At 34.8% G+C, this 18,393-nt stretch overlaps 1 protein-coding gene across 1 annotated transcript; it reads left to right on the top strand.

The window, feature by feature from the left end:
* Nucleotides 1-5,370: 5,370 nt before the first annotated feature.
* Nucleotides 5,371-14,807, top strand: LOC144974146 (snaclec macrovipecetin subunit beta-like). Its single transcript, XM_078917053.1, has 6 exons — nucleotides 5,371-5,431; nucleotides 6,837-6,965; nucleotides 9,309-9,476; nucleotides 10,666-10,754; nucleotides 12,177-12,312; nucleotides 14,687-14,807. The coding sequence occupies exons 1-6, from the start codon at nucleotides 5,377-5,379 to the stop codon at nucleotides 14,707-14,709; spliced, it is 600 nt and encodes a 199-aa protein (XP_078773179.1). The 5' UTR covers nucleotides 5,371-5,376; the 3' UTR covers nucleotides 14,710-14,807.
* The last annotated feature ends 3,586 nt before the right edge of the window (nucleotides 14,808-18,393 follow it).

The raw sequence follows: 18,393 nt of genomic DNA on the forward strand, positions 1-18,393 counted from the left end.
TGCTGCTCTTTTATTCCACCAAGAAAGGTACGCTTAACGCCATAATACGATTATTGATACATTGGTGCTCTGCTGTTTGCGCTCGAAAGAAAAAAGTCTTTAATAACTGATTTTTATTCCAAAGATAAAAAACATTTCCCAACAATTTTGAACTTGGAGGTACTGAAAAAGAAGAAGGTGGAGAAGATGAAGAATAAGGCGGAGGGTAGGGAGATGGAGGAGGAGGAGGGTGAGACGAAGAAGGAGGGGAAGGAGGAGGAGGATGGTGAGGAGGAAAAAGAGGAAGACGCAGAGGGGGATGAAGAGGATGGGGGAGGGGAAGAAATTAAGAAGAAACGGAAGGAGAGAAGGAAAAGTTGCTGTTGTTGTTGTTGTTGTTGATGATGATGATGATGATGATAATGATATAATCCCAATTACCATAAGAGCGCTTGGCTACAAAAACAACGTCCAGAAATGTTTGTTTTTTAAGATTATCACAGATAGCTATAACTTCACTCGTCAAGTAATACCAGAATAATCTGGTTAATCTACTCAGGACCCAAACAAAAGCATATTATCATAAAAGTATAAAAACTTTAGAGAAGGGGCAAGATTTGTCAGATATGACAACTCATTAGTTGAATGACGTTCGACGAATCCGTCAATTTTAAACATTGAAAATGTTCCAATACACAATGAAAAGATGCTACTCTCTTATAGATAATCCATCAAAGAAACGTGTCATCTTAACACGAACAAATCGCCTATGTTGTCCATGTCAGCAAATGAGAGGGGTTAATGAGAGATGTTTTAAGAAGAGAATAATGTAAATTCTTAAATCTAAGTTCGAACCTACGTCCTCAATTTACAGTCTTATTCTCTTGATCGCTCTCTATTTTCTAAATGTAAAGAAGTTTCCGACAAAAGGCCACATTTATCACAGATAATTAAATTTTAGTGTTGACAGAATATTTTAGATTCATTGTTTGTTATTAGTTATTAATGTATTCTTCATCTATTTGTCTATTGATAATTTAATTTATACACTCGAGCAAGGTTTCCTCGCACTCCTCGGGGCATGCAAAACAGTTTGAGGAACGTGTGTACAAAAAATAATGACAAAAATCGGGACATTCGAATGAGTTCGAGGAAACTATGTGTTCGAAGAATCCATGTTCGAGGAAACCTTACTCGAGTGTATATTACAAAAATATTTGATGATGGTGGTGATAGCGATGTGTTAGACATATTTTTAATAAAGAGTTCACAGCAAGCTCATTACTTAGGAATTAAACTGACATCCACGACTTATTTATTATTAATGATTGATGGCATCCAATAACTGAAAAGCCCGTTGTTCCATCACCATAAAATTATAATACATTTTAGACCACGCAGCAGATGTTTCTCTTACTTTTATGAGAAACGCCAGTCGTTTGATTTTATATTTTTTCCAAGTTAAAAAGAGTTGTCAAATCGTTTAACTTGAGTCTTTGTATTTTTGGTTACAAATGTGTATAACACAACATCAACTGAAGCGCTTTACAAGAGGTCCTTAGCAAACAGCAACACTTAACATGTAGGGCGAGACATGACGCCTGAAAGGCGATATTACAATTATTTCCCAAAGAGACAACGCTGTTAACGAATCTTTTCCAATGACTCAACTATGTGTCGCTTTGAGCTCGAACCCTGGACTTTTCGGTCCGACAGCAAGTGCCTTACAACAAGACCATACAGCCACTGTTTGGTTACAAAAATTCACCATGATAAATGGTGATGTAGGCATAATGAATATTATGAAGTAATGCTGATCTCTCTTGTCTTCATGGATGGGGCCAAAATACACCATGGCAACCTGTGAGGTCATAGCAGGCCTTGGGCATTGGGTGAGGCTCATGTCAGATTGTAAATGTTGGCATAATGAAAATGATATAATGATAATCTCTCTTAAATTCATGGATGGGGAATTAAATCCTCTTTTCTTTACTGGCTTTGCTTTCTAGTTTTAACCACAAGAATCAAATGGTAACGCCTGGTATTTAACACTGGAAACGTGCTTTACGACTAGTGTATCTTTTATGATTCGTCAATCTTGCACCAATGGAATTTAATTAAACTGCTAAACCATTACTGCCAGTCAATCTATATATTAAAACATTAATATAAATTGTTGTTTATTGCCCAGACGTTATTATTTAAAGATTGCTTTCCAAAATTGTTTTGAATCGAGCTTTATAATTCAAGGGTGAGTTTTTAAGTGTTTTAAGAATTGTCAGATTCGTGGGAAAAAGAGGTATTTTAATTCTTTTCTACCTATGCCTGTCAGTTATAAGATGTTAATCTTATCTCATATTGGCCTACACTTGTTGCCAATTATTTGTGAATATATTTACCAAGACAAATATATATTTATAACTCGGACTGCAATGAAGAATATAGTACCTACAATATGGCAGAATATAAAACGAAATGAAATAATAAAATGATAAATGATGTAATACAATATGATGTGATATGAAGCAATGATGTCATATTAGATTGTAAATTTACTTCATTTGAGAAACGTATAACTATATTTATAGCTTATTTTGAAAATCTACACGACATATGTATAGTACTACTTTTTTTTTAAAAACGGGCCTTGAATAGATGATACATCAAAATTAAATGATTTGTAAAATTCTAGCTCTTAAAGATGTTAATCATTTTCCTAACCATCATATAGGAGCTAACATCGAACAAACTGACCCACTAGCAAAGTCGTCCTTCACAGACATACGACCGACCACCTATGGAACTGTAAGCGTGCTACCCTTTCGATAAGACGCTAGTCTATTGCGAGAACTAACACGATCGATCCCGGTTCATTTGAGAACGGGTCTCTCTTTGTGTCTCTCTTTGCCAAGATACGATTGACAAGGAAAATCTATTACGCCTGTTATTTTTTAATCACAAACTAAATCAGGTCTTCACAGCACAACAGTCCCAACATCCATTACGGAGATATCGCCACAAAAGGACATAATATATGACACTATAGTCACAGCGTGATATTGGAAAAGACAACTTTACAATGTTATAACACCAGGAATAGCATTAACATGAACTTTTTGTTTCCAAAAGGAACATAGGAGATCAAACATTGCCACACATGGACTATAGCAATATACCGTACCAACTATGCCAATAAAAGCAATCAGAGGGTGTTATCAAACAACTAAAAGAGACCCCAATCCCTCGAAAACGCAGGGGCTTCATTCGATTCAAACACGATTCATGAAAGAATATTCCGATGAAAAAGTTTCATACCTTTGCATCTTATTCCAACAATGTCTCGCCAGAGGATAGGTCCCAAATGATTGGAAACATACTAGAAATACTGCAATCTACAAAAAGACCAACAGGATATATATATATATCCTCGAATTATGGGTCCGTTTCAATAACATCGGTTACTTGTAAGATACTAGAGTATATTATTCTATTCCAGAATATTATTGATCAATTTGACCACCATCACATACTAGTTGACTAGCAATATGGTTTTCGGAAGGATAGATCATGTGAGACCCACCTCATCGATACATTTCAACAAATAACAAAAGCGTTAGATGCACAGAAACAAACAGATTTACTATACTTGATTTTTTAAAAGTCGTCAATACTAGTGTGCCACACAAACGACCTTTTTTTCAGAACTTGGAATACGACGAATACACAACAGGAAAGTTGATGAATTAGTTTCACTAAAACCTCACGAGTCACAACTAGTACATACTTGGTTTAAAAATTGTCCTTGTGATCGGACGGGAAAGCAAGTTGAAATTGTTGAGTGCATTTAATGAAGTGCGTTAGGGTACTGTATTGGGTGGGACCACTTTGCTTCCTCATTTTCATAAATGATTTGATAGATCTCATCGTTTAAGTTTGAAATTATTTGCAATAGTCTCTTATTCAGGCGATTAGGAGATTATAACGATGCAAAGGTTTTGAGTCTGATTTACAGTCACCTATACAATGGTCAAACATGTGACAAATGAATTACCATCATGAAAATTGCTCTGTGATATCAATTACTACAAAGAAAAACTCATTGAGCTAAGGTTACAAAATCCCGGGCAAACCTGAAACACTCAAAAAGTATAGCATACCTTGGAGTCCATCTAAATAATAACCTGCAATGATATCATTATATTCGCCAAATGACAAAGGTCTACAAAACACTAATATAAAAAAGAGAGAGAGAAAAAAAAAGAAAGAAATCGTCATCAATGCCCCGAAAAGGCAGAAACACAACATATACTCAACGTTTCAGAGCTATATTGGATGATGCCTGTACTACATGGGACCCAAACAAGACGAAGGACATAAAAGCCACTGAAATCATTTAGAGAGCAGCTGCAAGATTTTGCCACACATTGCAGCAAGACAGAACTAGGTCGTGTGACGGCAGCTCTGGACACAATAGACGGCCAATACACCAACCTCATAAAGAAAATGCGTGAATACATCTATTTCACAAAACTGTCAAAAGCAAACATTCAGCCATAAACCTTCCAGACATCATCCATTTAAAAAAAAACATGCCAAAAACAGATATTCCGCCGGGCTTCATCACATCGACAAATTCATCCGCCATTTGGAAGAACAAAAACAAATATATACAGGGGTATCACAAGACTAGAAATCGAAGACCCCACATCATTTCAATGCGTATTCCTCATACACTATATACACATGAGGAATAAATGACTAGAGTAACAGGGATTCGTGTGAAGTGATAGATATAAACAACAAGATTTACGGTGATGGACACCGTCCCTTTTAGAACTTGAACTTGGAACTCGATCATTTTATCACAATGTTACCGTATTCTGGGGAGACAAAAACCCCTCTCACATCCGTCAAGTCCCAGGTTTGAGAGATTTTAGCCAAAATGAGGGCCATTTTGATTGATCGATATTTGAAGAACGAGTTTTCTGTTCAAAATTTTAAATACGTGTTCTTTCAGAGAATGGCCGTATTGTTTTATACGTTTTTCGCTTAGATTTATCTATGTCATTTCTTTTACACAATATTATTTGTAAGGAGTATTAGAGTAGATCTAGGGTTTTCTTAACTTTCAAATAACCTCTATAGCGTAGTTGCAATATTTATACGTTTAATCCCCAATTGAGGAAGGTTGATTTTGTGAATAAGCTCGTTTTTTCTTCTTCTGCTTTTCTGTGTTTGTCTGGTACTGTATTATAATCCACTTTTAAGATTTATATGTCTTGTGATAGTGACAAGTTTCGACTTTACTATTTCATTTTATTTACTAATTTTCTTTCATTTTTTTGGTATTGCCCTTATGACAAGATAAAAGAATTTATACTTTTTAAACAGGCAGCCATGGCCTTTGTTATCCGTCTGTTGATATTTGGTCTAATGACGACCCAAGCTTTTGGTAAGTAGTACATCTTCTATCCATCAACAAGAGACATTTCATATATTTAGCATGGCAGATTTAACAAATCAAAATATGTACTTATCATAGATAGAACAACAACAAAAATCTTTTTATTTGAAAGTTCAACAGCTTTTTCGAAATATTTCAAACCAATGTGAATTAAATCTGAAAACTCAAATTGCTAGAGTATCATTGTTGTTAAACTCAAACCAAAGCAAACAAATCCCCCACCCTTTTTTTAAATATCGAGAATCAATGATTTCTGACCCACACAACTAACACCCTGAGATAAAAATGATGTGATTGCTTCCCTGCCCCCCCCCCCTTTTTTTTTTTTTTTTGTTTTTTGTTTTGCACGTTTATTTCATTACACGAATCGTTTTTTTTTTCTTTAGTCCTCTTGTGTGAATGGAACAGTATTGTTTAAATAGACGTTCTCATTTAGTAAACCTTACAAACATAACATGTAGGATTAGGGTATTGGGGTGGCCACTGGTCTTCGTTAATAAAACGTTTTCCCGTTTCTAAAAGAAATATTTGGTTTAATAAGCCTGTGTGGGACTTAGCCTGTCTTGATGTGGAATGAAATTGTTGTTTGGGTGTCTGTCTGTAAGCTGGATGGAGCATTGAAGAATCATTGCGCACAGAAATAGTTGGTCTTCGATTAAAAATAATGTAATTTTTGTTTAAATAAATCAATCAATCAAGTAATAATAATAATAATAATAATAATATAATAATAATAATAATAATAATAATAATAATAATAATAATAATAATAATAATAATAATAAATAAATAAATAATAATAATAATAATAATAATAATAATAATAATGATAATAATAATAATAATAATAATAATAATAATAATAATAATAATGATAATAATAATAAAAATAATAATTACGAGTGGGTCTGCTTGTATCAAACTGGAATAAAATGTTTAAATATAATATTCCTTGATAGTTTAAATTGTATATCAAAATACTTTTCAGAATTCTTGGCTCATTTTTATTTAATAGGCGCTCAAACAGTGGTCACGCCTTTGGAATACTTTTATCATTATGAATCAATTTTATATAAAGATTAGCAGATTGATGCAGAACCCATGAGCCGGGATTCCTTCAGATTTCTGTAATATTTGCTTGCTACCCTTTGGTCAAAACTGTAATCTGTCAGACCTAACAGACAGCCCCCCCCCCCCCCAACCCATACTCATTCACTACTGGGAGAGTATGTAGGAAAAATATCGATTGCCCCCAAGACCAGCCGTCTTTCGTTGAGTTATCGGAAGCTATCGTCACAACTGTAGATGTAAGATATGATATTAATGCAGACAATACTTTTAAAACCACCTTGTATATGCTATTCTTTCCTTGTTAATGAACGCCTTAATACAGCTAGGAGAAGGGCTCCTGATAGGAACAACCGAGCATTACGACCAAGGCAGCGACCAGAAGTGTCACGGATAACTTTTCCACCAGAGCCTCAAGTAGAACCACCAAGGATAACACCTCCTCCACCCCCCTGTAAGCAATTCTTTTATAAAGATTCTCAAACAATTCACCTATAATTATAAAAACCAAGTTACCAAGGATTTGCTTTAACCCTCGTGCACATAGACCTAGTTGTGTACAGATAAATCATGCCTCGCATACTATTATCCCATCCAAACCCCTGCTTGTAATTAAATAACTTGAGCTTTTATATAGAGCAATATCCACTTAACGTGCTCAAAGCGCTTTACAATGGGTCCTTGACCAACAGCTACACTTAACATGTATAACGAGACATGTCACCTGTTAGGCGATATTGCAAATTTTTTTTCGGACAGGAACAACGCTGTTAACGGCCATGTATTTATTTTGCACCTGAGTATGGTGAGAGAATGCGCCGAGCGAGTTTCGAACCCAGGACCTTCCAATCCGATAAGCGAGTGTCATACCACTAGACCACATAATCTCTTAATAGCCCCTTGGAATATTAACTCTCTCCCATTACCGAGCAGTAGAAATAGTTTTTCAGACTAATAATTGGCCCTATTCGTAAAAAAAAAAAACACTGTTATTTAGCGCTTTACCACCAACTATCAGTCTTTGATTAGTGGAGAGAGGGTTCAGATAAAATATTCCGGTTCTTCCCAGATTTGAATCTCGTCCTTATTTTCTTGGCACTTTCCTGATAGCCTGTTGTTCACTTTTGTTTTATTTCTTGTATCTCAAATGTCTAGGTTTTTATGCTATAACAGCTTTTTAAATAGAAAAAAAAACAACGAAATACCAAACACGGAGCGTGCCGGGCTCAAGATCCTTCTTCAGCCAAAAAAAACAAACAACAAAACCCCAAAAAACTAACAATAAAAACATAAATACATTAATAAAAATCCATTTCGGAAGATTTATCTTCTACAAAGGGAACGTGCTGAAAATTTCTATGTCGTCGGTCTGCTTATTTAGTAATGTATTTATATTTTTATTGGGGGGTCTTTGTTGTTGGATGAAGAAGGGTTTAGACCCCGAAACTTGTTTGGTATTTTGAACTTTTTTTGAAGCTGCTATATTCATTTTTGCTTATTACTTTTTATAGTCCACAGCTTCTAGAAGCTTAGTATCACTTTGACTCGTGTTTTTATGCTATTCATTCCAAACTGTTGCTTCTTTAGTTAATTTACTCAAAGTTTTCACCAGTGATATAATAGTGATTGAACAGTTAGCCATCCTTATATACCAATACGAAAGAATGTAAAGCCTTTTTTTTTAACTTTGGATTTGGCGTTATGAGTAGACTTGCCTATTCGAATGTTTAAAGATTGTTAGAGTTTTCTTGGAGGAAAATAATTAATCAAATTGTATGCAGTCTATGAAATTGCCAATTTGTTCTCAATAGGATTGAGTAACAATCCAAAGTTCTAAAAATACCTGGTATCCATAGTCTTTCCCTGATTTCAAAGACTAATTATTCATCAACCGTTATATATATTTGCATCCTGTTTTCACCATCTTCTCAGGAAAAGCCATACATTTATGCTCATTAATCATCGACCACATTTCATCACCAAATTTAGTCAAATCAACATGAACTTAAAAGCCATCATTTTTGTCTCCTTTTTCGAAGTGGCAAAAGTGCGATACAAATATTTTTGGGTAATGTGATTGCATGAAACAATATCGTCATCGGTAGCTCAACAACCTTTCATAGCCCAGTTTGCGGAACACAACCAAACGATTTTTTTATCGCATTGTTGCTATTCCGAAATAAACGGAGAGAAAAATGAATTCTTTTAAGTTCATGTTGATTTCTGTAAATTGGGTGGCGTAATGAGGACTTATGGCTAGTGGGTATAAATGTATGACTTTTCCTTAGCAGATGATGAAAACCAGATGCAAGTATCTATAATGGTTTAAGAATAATATTTCTCTGGAATCAGGGAAAGACTTTATGGATACACTGGATTTGCCTGGGAGCAAATTTTTTTTTTCAAGGATTTATAATGAAATAAACAATTTTTTTTTCATTTTTTTTTTTTTTAGCTCTGTAGTTGGAGCAGAAAATTTGTTGGTCTACAGCTTTTTCGTTGTGGTCGGAAGGTCTGGTCTTATAAGACTTACGTGACCAATGTCACAAAAGGGTATTAGGTTGGTGGAAAATTTATGCAATTGAATTTCAAAAATAACTTCTTGTGAAATCTTCGTTAAAAGTGATACCTTAATTGGGAAGTTTCGTGTCTTCAGCCTCAAAAGGTCAAATTTTCTCATTTGATAATTTTGATTTTACAATCAATATTTTTTTTCATCTAGAACTTTCCGACATAACACTAGCTTGACACGAAGGGTCATATATTATAATAGCATTTTAATTTTTAAAACAAACAGCAGGAAGACAGTGTGGTGAAAATGGATGGATATTTTACGCTGGAGGACCTACCTGTGTAAAACTATTCGATGCCAAGAAGACGTGGAAAGCTGCAAGAAGGACTTGCAAGACTGCTCGTGGAGACCTGGTAGAGATTGGTAATGGTAGATTCAGGAAATTTATCAAAGGTAAGCTGGCGAATAATTTATGAAATTAGGCTATGTTGAAAATAATGGAGACTTATGGACTTAAATTTTTAAAAACTGTCGCGTGACTTGAGAGGACAGAATTGTATTTTTCAAATCATTTTTAATATTATAAATTCATTATCATATTTCCATGTTGCTTTTACAAGAGGTGACACATTTAAATTTTATATTTATATTTCAAGGTACAAAACTTGATTTAGACAATAATATTCTTTTGTTCGTCGTATAGTTAATACTGTATTTGGAATGGCATTCATTTCGATATAATTAACACTGGTTTCGTTGACTACTTTATGAAAATGATTTGAAATCATCAAGATACGAGTATTATTAATATTTGTTATAATAAAAAACAAAGGTGATTTACCTAAGATTCTTTCAATATTACGTCAAATATAAGATATTATAATAATATATTTTCCTGGTTATCCTTTAAGAAGGTAAAGTAAGATATAAAGTATAAGATACCGCAGGACATTATATCATTTCGTATCTGATTATTATGCAACTCTAGATCAACTTGATCAAAGGCTATCAAATTGTTTTAAAATGCTTTTGATATTTAAGCAAATGATTATATAATCAGCCATAGCTGTAAAAATGAAAGAAATATTCATTTAATTCTCATTCTCTTGCTTTCTGTTTAAATGTCTTTTCTTTTAAAGGATATTATTTTCTGTATTAATTTGTTTATTGATTTTAAATGTAATACCCAATCAATCTGAAAATAACAATGTTTAATGCATTTCTCAGCATAACTTAGTACGCTATGGATCCGGACTGCAGTATATATATATATATGTGGCCGAGTGGTTAAGGCATTGCACTGTGATCCGGAAGGACCCGGGTTCGAGCCCCGCTTCAGGCACTTTCTTTTTTTTCCCTTGAGCAAGATTATGAACCCTCAATTTGCTCACTTGGACAACATGGGTGATTCCTGTTGACATCAGACATCTTGTTTGATGAGTTATCTATATTCCTTCGTGGAATGCCTAGGCGACGATGTCTTATGATGTTGTGGCGGAAAAGGCATAATTTATATATACATACATAATATATATATATATATATATATATATATATATATATATATATATATATATATATATATATATATATATATAATTATGACCCCATCATCCCAATCATGAAAAAAAAATGGTTCCAGATCTGATGACAAAGAAAGGTAAATACTGGATCGGCCTCAAAGACAAAAAGAAGGACGGACAATTTAGCTGGTTGAACGAGGAGAATCCGGTAATTTTGTAGTTTTTGTTGTCCTGATGGGTTACACTCACTCTTGGATCTTTAGACCACTGGTTAAAGCCCCGCTGGTGCCGGTGCAAAGTTGAGTCCTTGGGAAATGCTCTTTGCTCATATACACCCTGTTCAAATGTAGGAAACAATTTGTTACTGGGACGTCAAATCTCGTCCTACGTGTTGAGCATGCGAGACTTTAAGGCCATAATGAAAAGCAAATGGAGGAATTATTGTAACACATTAATTTAAATTAATCAGAAACGATGACATTTGGGGTAAAACAAGCGTTGGAAAAGGCAGAAAGTGGGATATATTTCAAAGTGATAGTAAGCTGCTAGAAGCTATGGACTGTAACAAGTAATGAACAAAAATTAATATAACAGCTTCAAACACGAACAATATACCAAACATGAAACGTTTCGGGCTCAAAACCCTTCTAATAACAAAAATAATAAAAATAGTAATGCATCATTTAAAATGCAGGCATATTTCAAAGGAAATTGAGAAATGTCAGATGACAACAGAGAATAAAAATGTCACGGTGTCGGAGAGCCAAATCCGGAACCCAACTGCTACGGCACCCTGTTTGAGATAGAGAGAGAGAGAGAGAGAGAGAGAGAGAGAGAGAGAGAGAGAGAGAGAGAGAGAGAGAGAAAACACACAAACACTGAGCTCGCAAACCTCTCACACACACATTCTCTCTCTCTCTCTCTCTCTCTCTCTCTCTCTCTCTCTCTCTCTCTCTCTCTCTCTAAGCTGGTGGTCCAGTATGAATTGCTTCTCATTTATTTTATCAAATATTTATGTATCATTTATTTAGGATTAAATCATGGACTCTCTAATGTCCGTCGATGGGCTCTTTTCGCTTTACATCAACACAAGCCACTTTAAATAATACATAATAAAACTAAGAAATAGTAGATAAATCCGCTATAACATTAGTCTTTGAAGTTAATAGGTTTCTCATAATTATTAGAATATCTTAATTTTGAAATTTTATAATGTAAATTGACATACGTCACATTAAACTCTCCCCTAACCGATCATTTTCCCGATTTTTCCCGAAACGTCATAGCCATTCAACATATAATTTATTCTTTAAACTCAAACTCAAACGGAATAACTATATGCTACACATCATTTTGTTCGGCAAAACAAGCTGTACAACATGGCATTAAGTTCACAAAACCATAGGACGAAAAAGAATCTTCAATTTTTGTGATATGCAAAAGAAATATGAATGGGAAAGATGGATGTATCGTAATGAAAGTGACGATTTTCCTATGGTTGTTAAGGAGATGGTATAAAACTTCCCTAAAATGTCTTTTTAATTTGTTAGAAGCAAAATCTTTTGTAATTACGTGATAATTAGTAATAATCCTACTAACGATATCTTGCACGTTTTCATAATGTAAATAGGCAGAGTACAAAGCTTGGATTAGAAGACCAAAGGCCGACCCAAAGAGAACCTGCGTTGAGATGATACAAAGCAAAAGAGGCAAATGGAGACAGAATCCCTGTAGATCCAAACGTTCTTTCGTGTGTCAGAAACCAGGTATATAGAAAAAGGATGTTGCTCTTGTCAAAAACCATGCATGAATGTATAGGCGCTTTGTTTGTGTGTGCGTGTGTTTGTGTGTGTGTGTGTGTGTGTGTGAGAGAGAGAGAAAGAAAGAGAGAGAGAGAGAGAGAGAGAGAGAGAGAGAGAGAGAGAGAGAGAGAGACCATGCATGAGTGTAAAATCCCTATTGTGTGTGTTAAAAAATCAGACATGAGTGTTAAGGCGCATGTGTGCATGCAAATGTGCTCTTTTGTGTGTCAGAAACCAAATATTTGTATACCGGTGCTCTATCATGTCTTAGAAAGCAAGGAGTTGTTCTTTTCGTGTGCCAGAAACCAGACATGTTGGTGATGACGCTCTTTCAGAAACAAGGTCTGTTTGTGGTTTGTTCTTTTCATGTAACAGAAACCCGGTATTACAGTAAAGGGTCCAAGAAACGGGGGGTACAGGATGGAAAAGTTCTTTTCGTGTGACATAATCCATATTATGTGGATGAAGTGTTCTTTTGTGGCACAGTGGGTCTCAAACGAGGGACCGTTTATAGATAGTATGCGCTTGGCTAAGAAGTTCACAACATTGCCATCCGGGAGTATAACGGACCAACACACAAAACTATGTGTAACCATGAACGTATATAGTCTGGTTAATACAGTTTAGTGAGAATTACTCATAAACGCGGATGGCAAAACACAATAACAAAGACCTATGTGACGTCAACTTCATTCCATCTATAGTCTAAAGAACATTGCAGTAGAATGATTAGAGTTCTCCATATGTTCAGTCTCTTTGCTTTATAACTCCTTGTACATATTTGCAGGTCTAATATTCGAACACAGTCATGAGCTTGTATACCGTTGTATTGGATTCTTATCTTTTTTGTTGTTTTGGGTTGTTTTTTTTTTTACTTTACTTGTTGGGAGGGGGGGGGGGGGGGGGTGGGGGGGTTTTAGTTGTTTTTGTTTTTGTTTGTTTGTTTGTTTGTTTGTTGTTGTTTTTTTTTGTTTTTTGTTTTTTTAGCGGGTAGGTTTCTGTCTTTATGTTTTCTTACACTGTTGAATAGTCAGATATTTTCAGTGCAAAGGGTGTGACAATGTAATAGAAAAATATATGTGTGTTTGTTTTTAAGGGTATTACGGCCTTGGAACACATTTAGGTTATATAAGCACCAGTAAAAAGGAAGAAAATGGGATAGTAAAAAGTTCTAGAATTACAATTAAAGCATCCAAGATAAAGTAAGACAAAGGGGAGCTGGAAACAAATAGGGATCAGATGTAGATTCTAAGAGCATACCATCAATGTACTTAGTTTGAGATCACAAATAAGTCTCATCTGGACACAAGCACGACCCCCCACTAAGAGGAACACACTCAAATGCTTACATTATAAATTCAAAATAACAAATAATATAATAATACATAACAGAGAGATGATTTACAAGGAAAATAAAAATAATCTCTCAAAACAATAACTATGCATCTGACTGTTTCCCTCCCAGCCAGGACTCCGGCCAGGGCCTGGACAAAACCAAGTACTCTCATTCCAAGACAAAGACAGAATGCAAGTTGGAAAACAGATATACGGGGATAGAAAACACAGTTTGTACCTCCCTGCCCACTATGGAAGGTCATAGAAAAATATAGTATTCCATTCTGTATATATATATATATATATATATATATATATATATATATATATATATATATATATATATATATATGTTTCAGTGAATGACATAATCAGTCGGATGGTGAAAAGCTTCGAATTGAGATATTGCCAAGTTTAGTTAGAAGGTCAAGTTTAATCAAAACTGAGTTCTTGTCATAAATGATTACATCAACCCTTTTTGTACATCTTCGGGAAATATCAAAGCTTAATTTCACTTCTTAATGGTTTTTTGCAGCTAGTCAAGTTGAAAAAGTATGAAATTTGAGAAAAGTTGCTGGATACCTTTCCCATACATCTGACCATAACTTCATGAAAAATCACCCAATTTACTTCAAATAAAGATTAAAATGCTCTGTTGAGCATATGCTTTCAGAAAATGAAAGAAATGCAAATCCAAAATTTTCACCTTCCGACAGATTATGTCATGCACAGACAGACACACACACACACACACACACACACACACACACACATATATATATATATATATATATATATATATATATATGTATATATATTTAAAGCACCCATATTATACATATATATATAAAAATGTGAGTGAAAATTTACATTATATATATATATATATTATATATATATATATATATATATATATATATATATATATATATATATATATTCTGTTGAATTGACTTTTATCGTACACTTTGACTAAAAAGATAAAATTATTATATCTTTTCAGCTCCATTACCGCGGAGAACCTAAAATATCAGTAAAGCAAAAGGTTGTAATGCCATCAAATCATTCTCGTGAAAGCCTGTGGTGTTTAATGTGTATAAATAAAGCCACCAATAAACCTTGAGTGAACTCAGTTTCTCTCGTTTTGTTGTTCATTTTCTCATCTTTCATTCACAACAATATCTCCCTTATCATCAAATATTTCCTCGTCTTCCTTCTTCTTCGCGTATCATAGAGTAGGACTACATGACCAAAGAGCTTTATGAGTGCTGTTTTAAACTTTTTATAACTTACTATTTGCAAGAAAAATGCAGAGCTAAAAGATTTTCACGTGTTGTCTTGCTCGACTTCTTTCAACTCAGAAAAAACCCCAACTTAAATCATTTATTACACAATTTATTGACAATGCCAAGATCTAATTTAGAATCACTTGGTCGCGCTGTTGGACACATTGAAGCAGGTGTTTCAGCTAATAAAGTGGCAAAACTGTTCAATTTTAACAAATTGATAGTTTAATCCTCGATTTCTCGCTGTCTGAGTGACATGGTGACGATTCATCAATATTCTCCTTTTTGACAAATTTTCATTATCATCACTGGGGGACCTGTGCTTGTGTCAGGATGAAACAGTTAGATAATCTCAAAATAAGTACACCGATAGCGTGTTCTTCCTTTTTCTTGGGTACTTTAATTGTAATTCTAGAACTTTTTACTAGATCCCATTTTCTTCCTTTTTACTGACGCTGATATGACCTTACATTTGTTGCAAGCGCCGTGAAACCCTTAAAAACAAACAAATACCTTTCTCTTTCATGAACGAATTATGGGTTATCAGGAAAATTAATCGCAACTTTTTGCAAAATTTTTGCAATTTTTTTGTTGCAAATTTTGCTGTTTTTAGCTTGCAAAATTTGGGATTTTTTTTCTCAAAAAGCCGCCATGTCAGAGTAGACAGATAGGAGTCAAATAGTTTCCCCATAGACTAGTGTCTGGTCCCGCTTTTATTTTTACCTTTTATTGTCGGGCAAAGCTTCTGACACTTGACTGATAGTAAGAGAATGTTTTAGGTTTAAAGAAATAGGTAATAGAAGTAGTGGTAGAGTATTGGCACGTTATATAGGGATAGGTAGGTTCAGAAGGTAAGTATATTAATCCCCGTTAAAGAAAAAGTATTTTTAATATAAATCAACAGAATTGCCTCATACGATAACAGGTTAACACATAATTAGCCAAAGAATAATAGTGCTGATTTTAATTAATTAAATTTATACTATGGGTATTAATCTTCATCCCGTATCACAAACTATTCATTTTGTTACTGAGTGGGCTTGTCTTTAGAGGCGTCTGGGCGGCGCGAAGGTTTTTCCGTTATATCTGATAGTAGCTGTTCTGATTCAGTAGTTTCAGTCAACAGCTAGCTAGAATTCCACTCTGTCTCATTTTGTAGCCATGATTAGTAGGTGACCTGTTGCATGGTTGGCTGTTCGGCTTGGTCTGTCACAGGATGTAGGTTCAGTCTGTACCCCGATGTAGGTTTGATTAATAACCGATCTGTGAAAATACAGGAGCAAATCTTTGACTATGTTGCAACATTTTAAATAATCCTATGGATAGTGGGGTTGTGAGGGATATCAATTAATACCCTTGACATCATCACTATTTACATGTGTTAATCAGTAATTTAATTAACGGGGCACATCGAGTTAGTGGGATGGGGAAGATATGTATCATGAGAACATAATAATCAATGCATATAATTACTAAATAGAACTGTCGTGTATTTTCGATAGCACATTGGTAAATGTAGTTCGCGCAACGTAATTCATTCCTTTGGAAGGCATACATATTATATATACAATAACTTATACATATAAAAATATATATAAAGATAGTGAATTGATATTTTTATAATAACACGAGTTTTCATCAATTACTGTTAATAACATGAGTTATTGATTTCTGTTATTTTTGGTTGTGTCTACTTACGGCCAGATGAAACACAATATTAAATATCACTCCTACACATACTAGTTTAATTGGCATTAATTAATGGTAACACAGTGTAAATCTTTTACTGACCCTCCTTAACACATGTTCTCGCCAGTAGAATTCTCGAGTTTCCTATGAGCAGTGAGCTCTAAGTAGATGAAATGGGAGAGAGAGAGTTTTTATCACTGTCCTAGCAAATATGAGTGTTTCTATCGGGAGTTGGAGAATCTCAAGGAGCCAACAATATTCCAGGATTTAGGTTTGCCTGGTTTACTGTAGACCAACCGTGTTCTGGGTGTCGTAATTGTAACGTCTGCACTCTGGTGAATTTCTAATTAGATGGGTTATGTGTCCGTTACCATTGTATCCGTTACCATTGACGATTTTGCACATGGCTCACACATAGGTGAGAGTTGAAGCAGTCTCAATGCGGTCTCAACTCTGTAGCTATATCACATGACCTTTTTTAATTGTGCCTAGAGCGATAACGATTAACACTTGGCGATGCGTGAGAGTAGATGTATTGAGATTATTGACACTTGGCGATGCGTGAGAGTAGATGTATTAAGAATATTTACAATCCTGGGAAAGTTGAGGTTGGGAACGTTGAGGCGATTGAAATATCTCACTACACCGCCCACCGTGGGAGGTCAAAAGACCCCACCCATGTTTGGTTTAGTTTGAAAAAGGTTGTTAATAAGATAAGATAAGATATACTTTATTGATCCTGAATGGAAATTATTAGAATGTTACACATCATTCATCGCTATATTAGCACAGATTTATACACTGTCATGAACTAATTGATGAAAATACGTAGCTAATTAAAAGCAAAATAAACATCAAATATCATAAAATAAAATAAAATATTCATAAATATACAGCGGTTACAAGCAATGCTATAAAAATCGGACATGAAAGTAGAGTAGAGTTGTAATAATGGATTTGTAATGTAACTAGAATTTTGAAAATATATTGTGAAGGATTGCACATAGCCAACCCAGGTTGATAAAAAGTTAAAATAAAGCATGACATTTGAATGTACAAACAAACAACAAATAGTGTAGATATAGCACAATGTAAACATACATAAATAAATATATTTTAGAGCGAATATAGTATCTTTTAAATGTCATGTAGTAAAAATTAGTGCGGGGCGGTCCTTGGCAAGCTTAAGGACCACGGTCCTACGGTCCCTGGGAAATGAAAACCGCAAGGACCGGTCCTAGGACCGGCGGTCCTTTTCGACATTGAACATTCCTGAGAGACCGTTTTGACCTTTGGGACCATGGGATCGTTCATTCTTGAACCGTTAAAGACCGCTACACGATGAAAACCGTGGTCTACAGGAGTAAAACACACGGAGTAGTCACACTCATTTCAAATTGTAACCTAATTAGAGAAGAGGGGTGATGCCTTCTTTATTTGATCACAGTACTTCATTGTTACTTCGATAATTTAGCGTGAATAAAATTTGAAATTTATCCCCATTAACGGAGATATTGGAATCACCCAAGGCGTTGATCGAGTTGTTCGTGGCGTTTATACACACACGCAACTCCTACCCCCCCCCCCCCCCCACACACACACACATGAGAGGGCAGCGAGCATTGAAGAGTAAGAGAGAGACGTGAAGTTATAATAAGAGGGGGTGGATGCGGTAATAAGTAATAAGTAATAAGTGGGGTCGATGGTGACTTTTCGCCAGATCTAACAAACCCAG

Source organism: Berghia stephanieae, chromosome 5 (genome assembly GCF_034508935.2).
Source record: "Berghia stephanieae isolate SIO BIC M18660-M18661 chromosome 5, UCSD_Bste_1.3, whole genome shotgun sequence".
NCBI classification, from domain to species: Eukaryota; Metazoa; Mollusca; class Gastropoda; order Nudibranchia; family Aeolidiidae; genus Berghia; species Berghia stephanieae.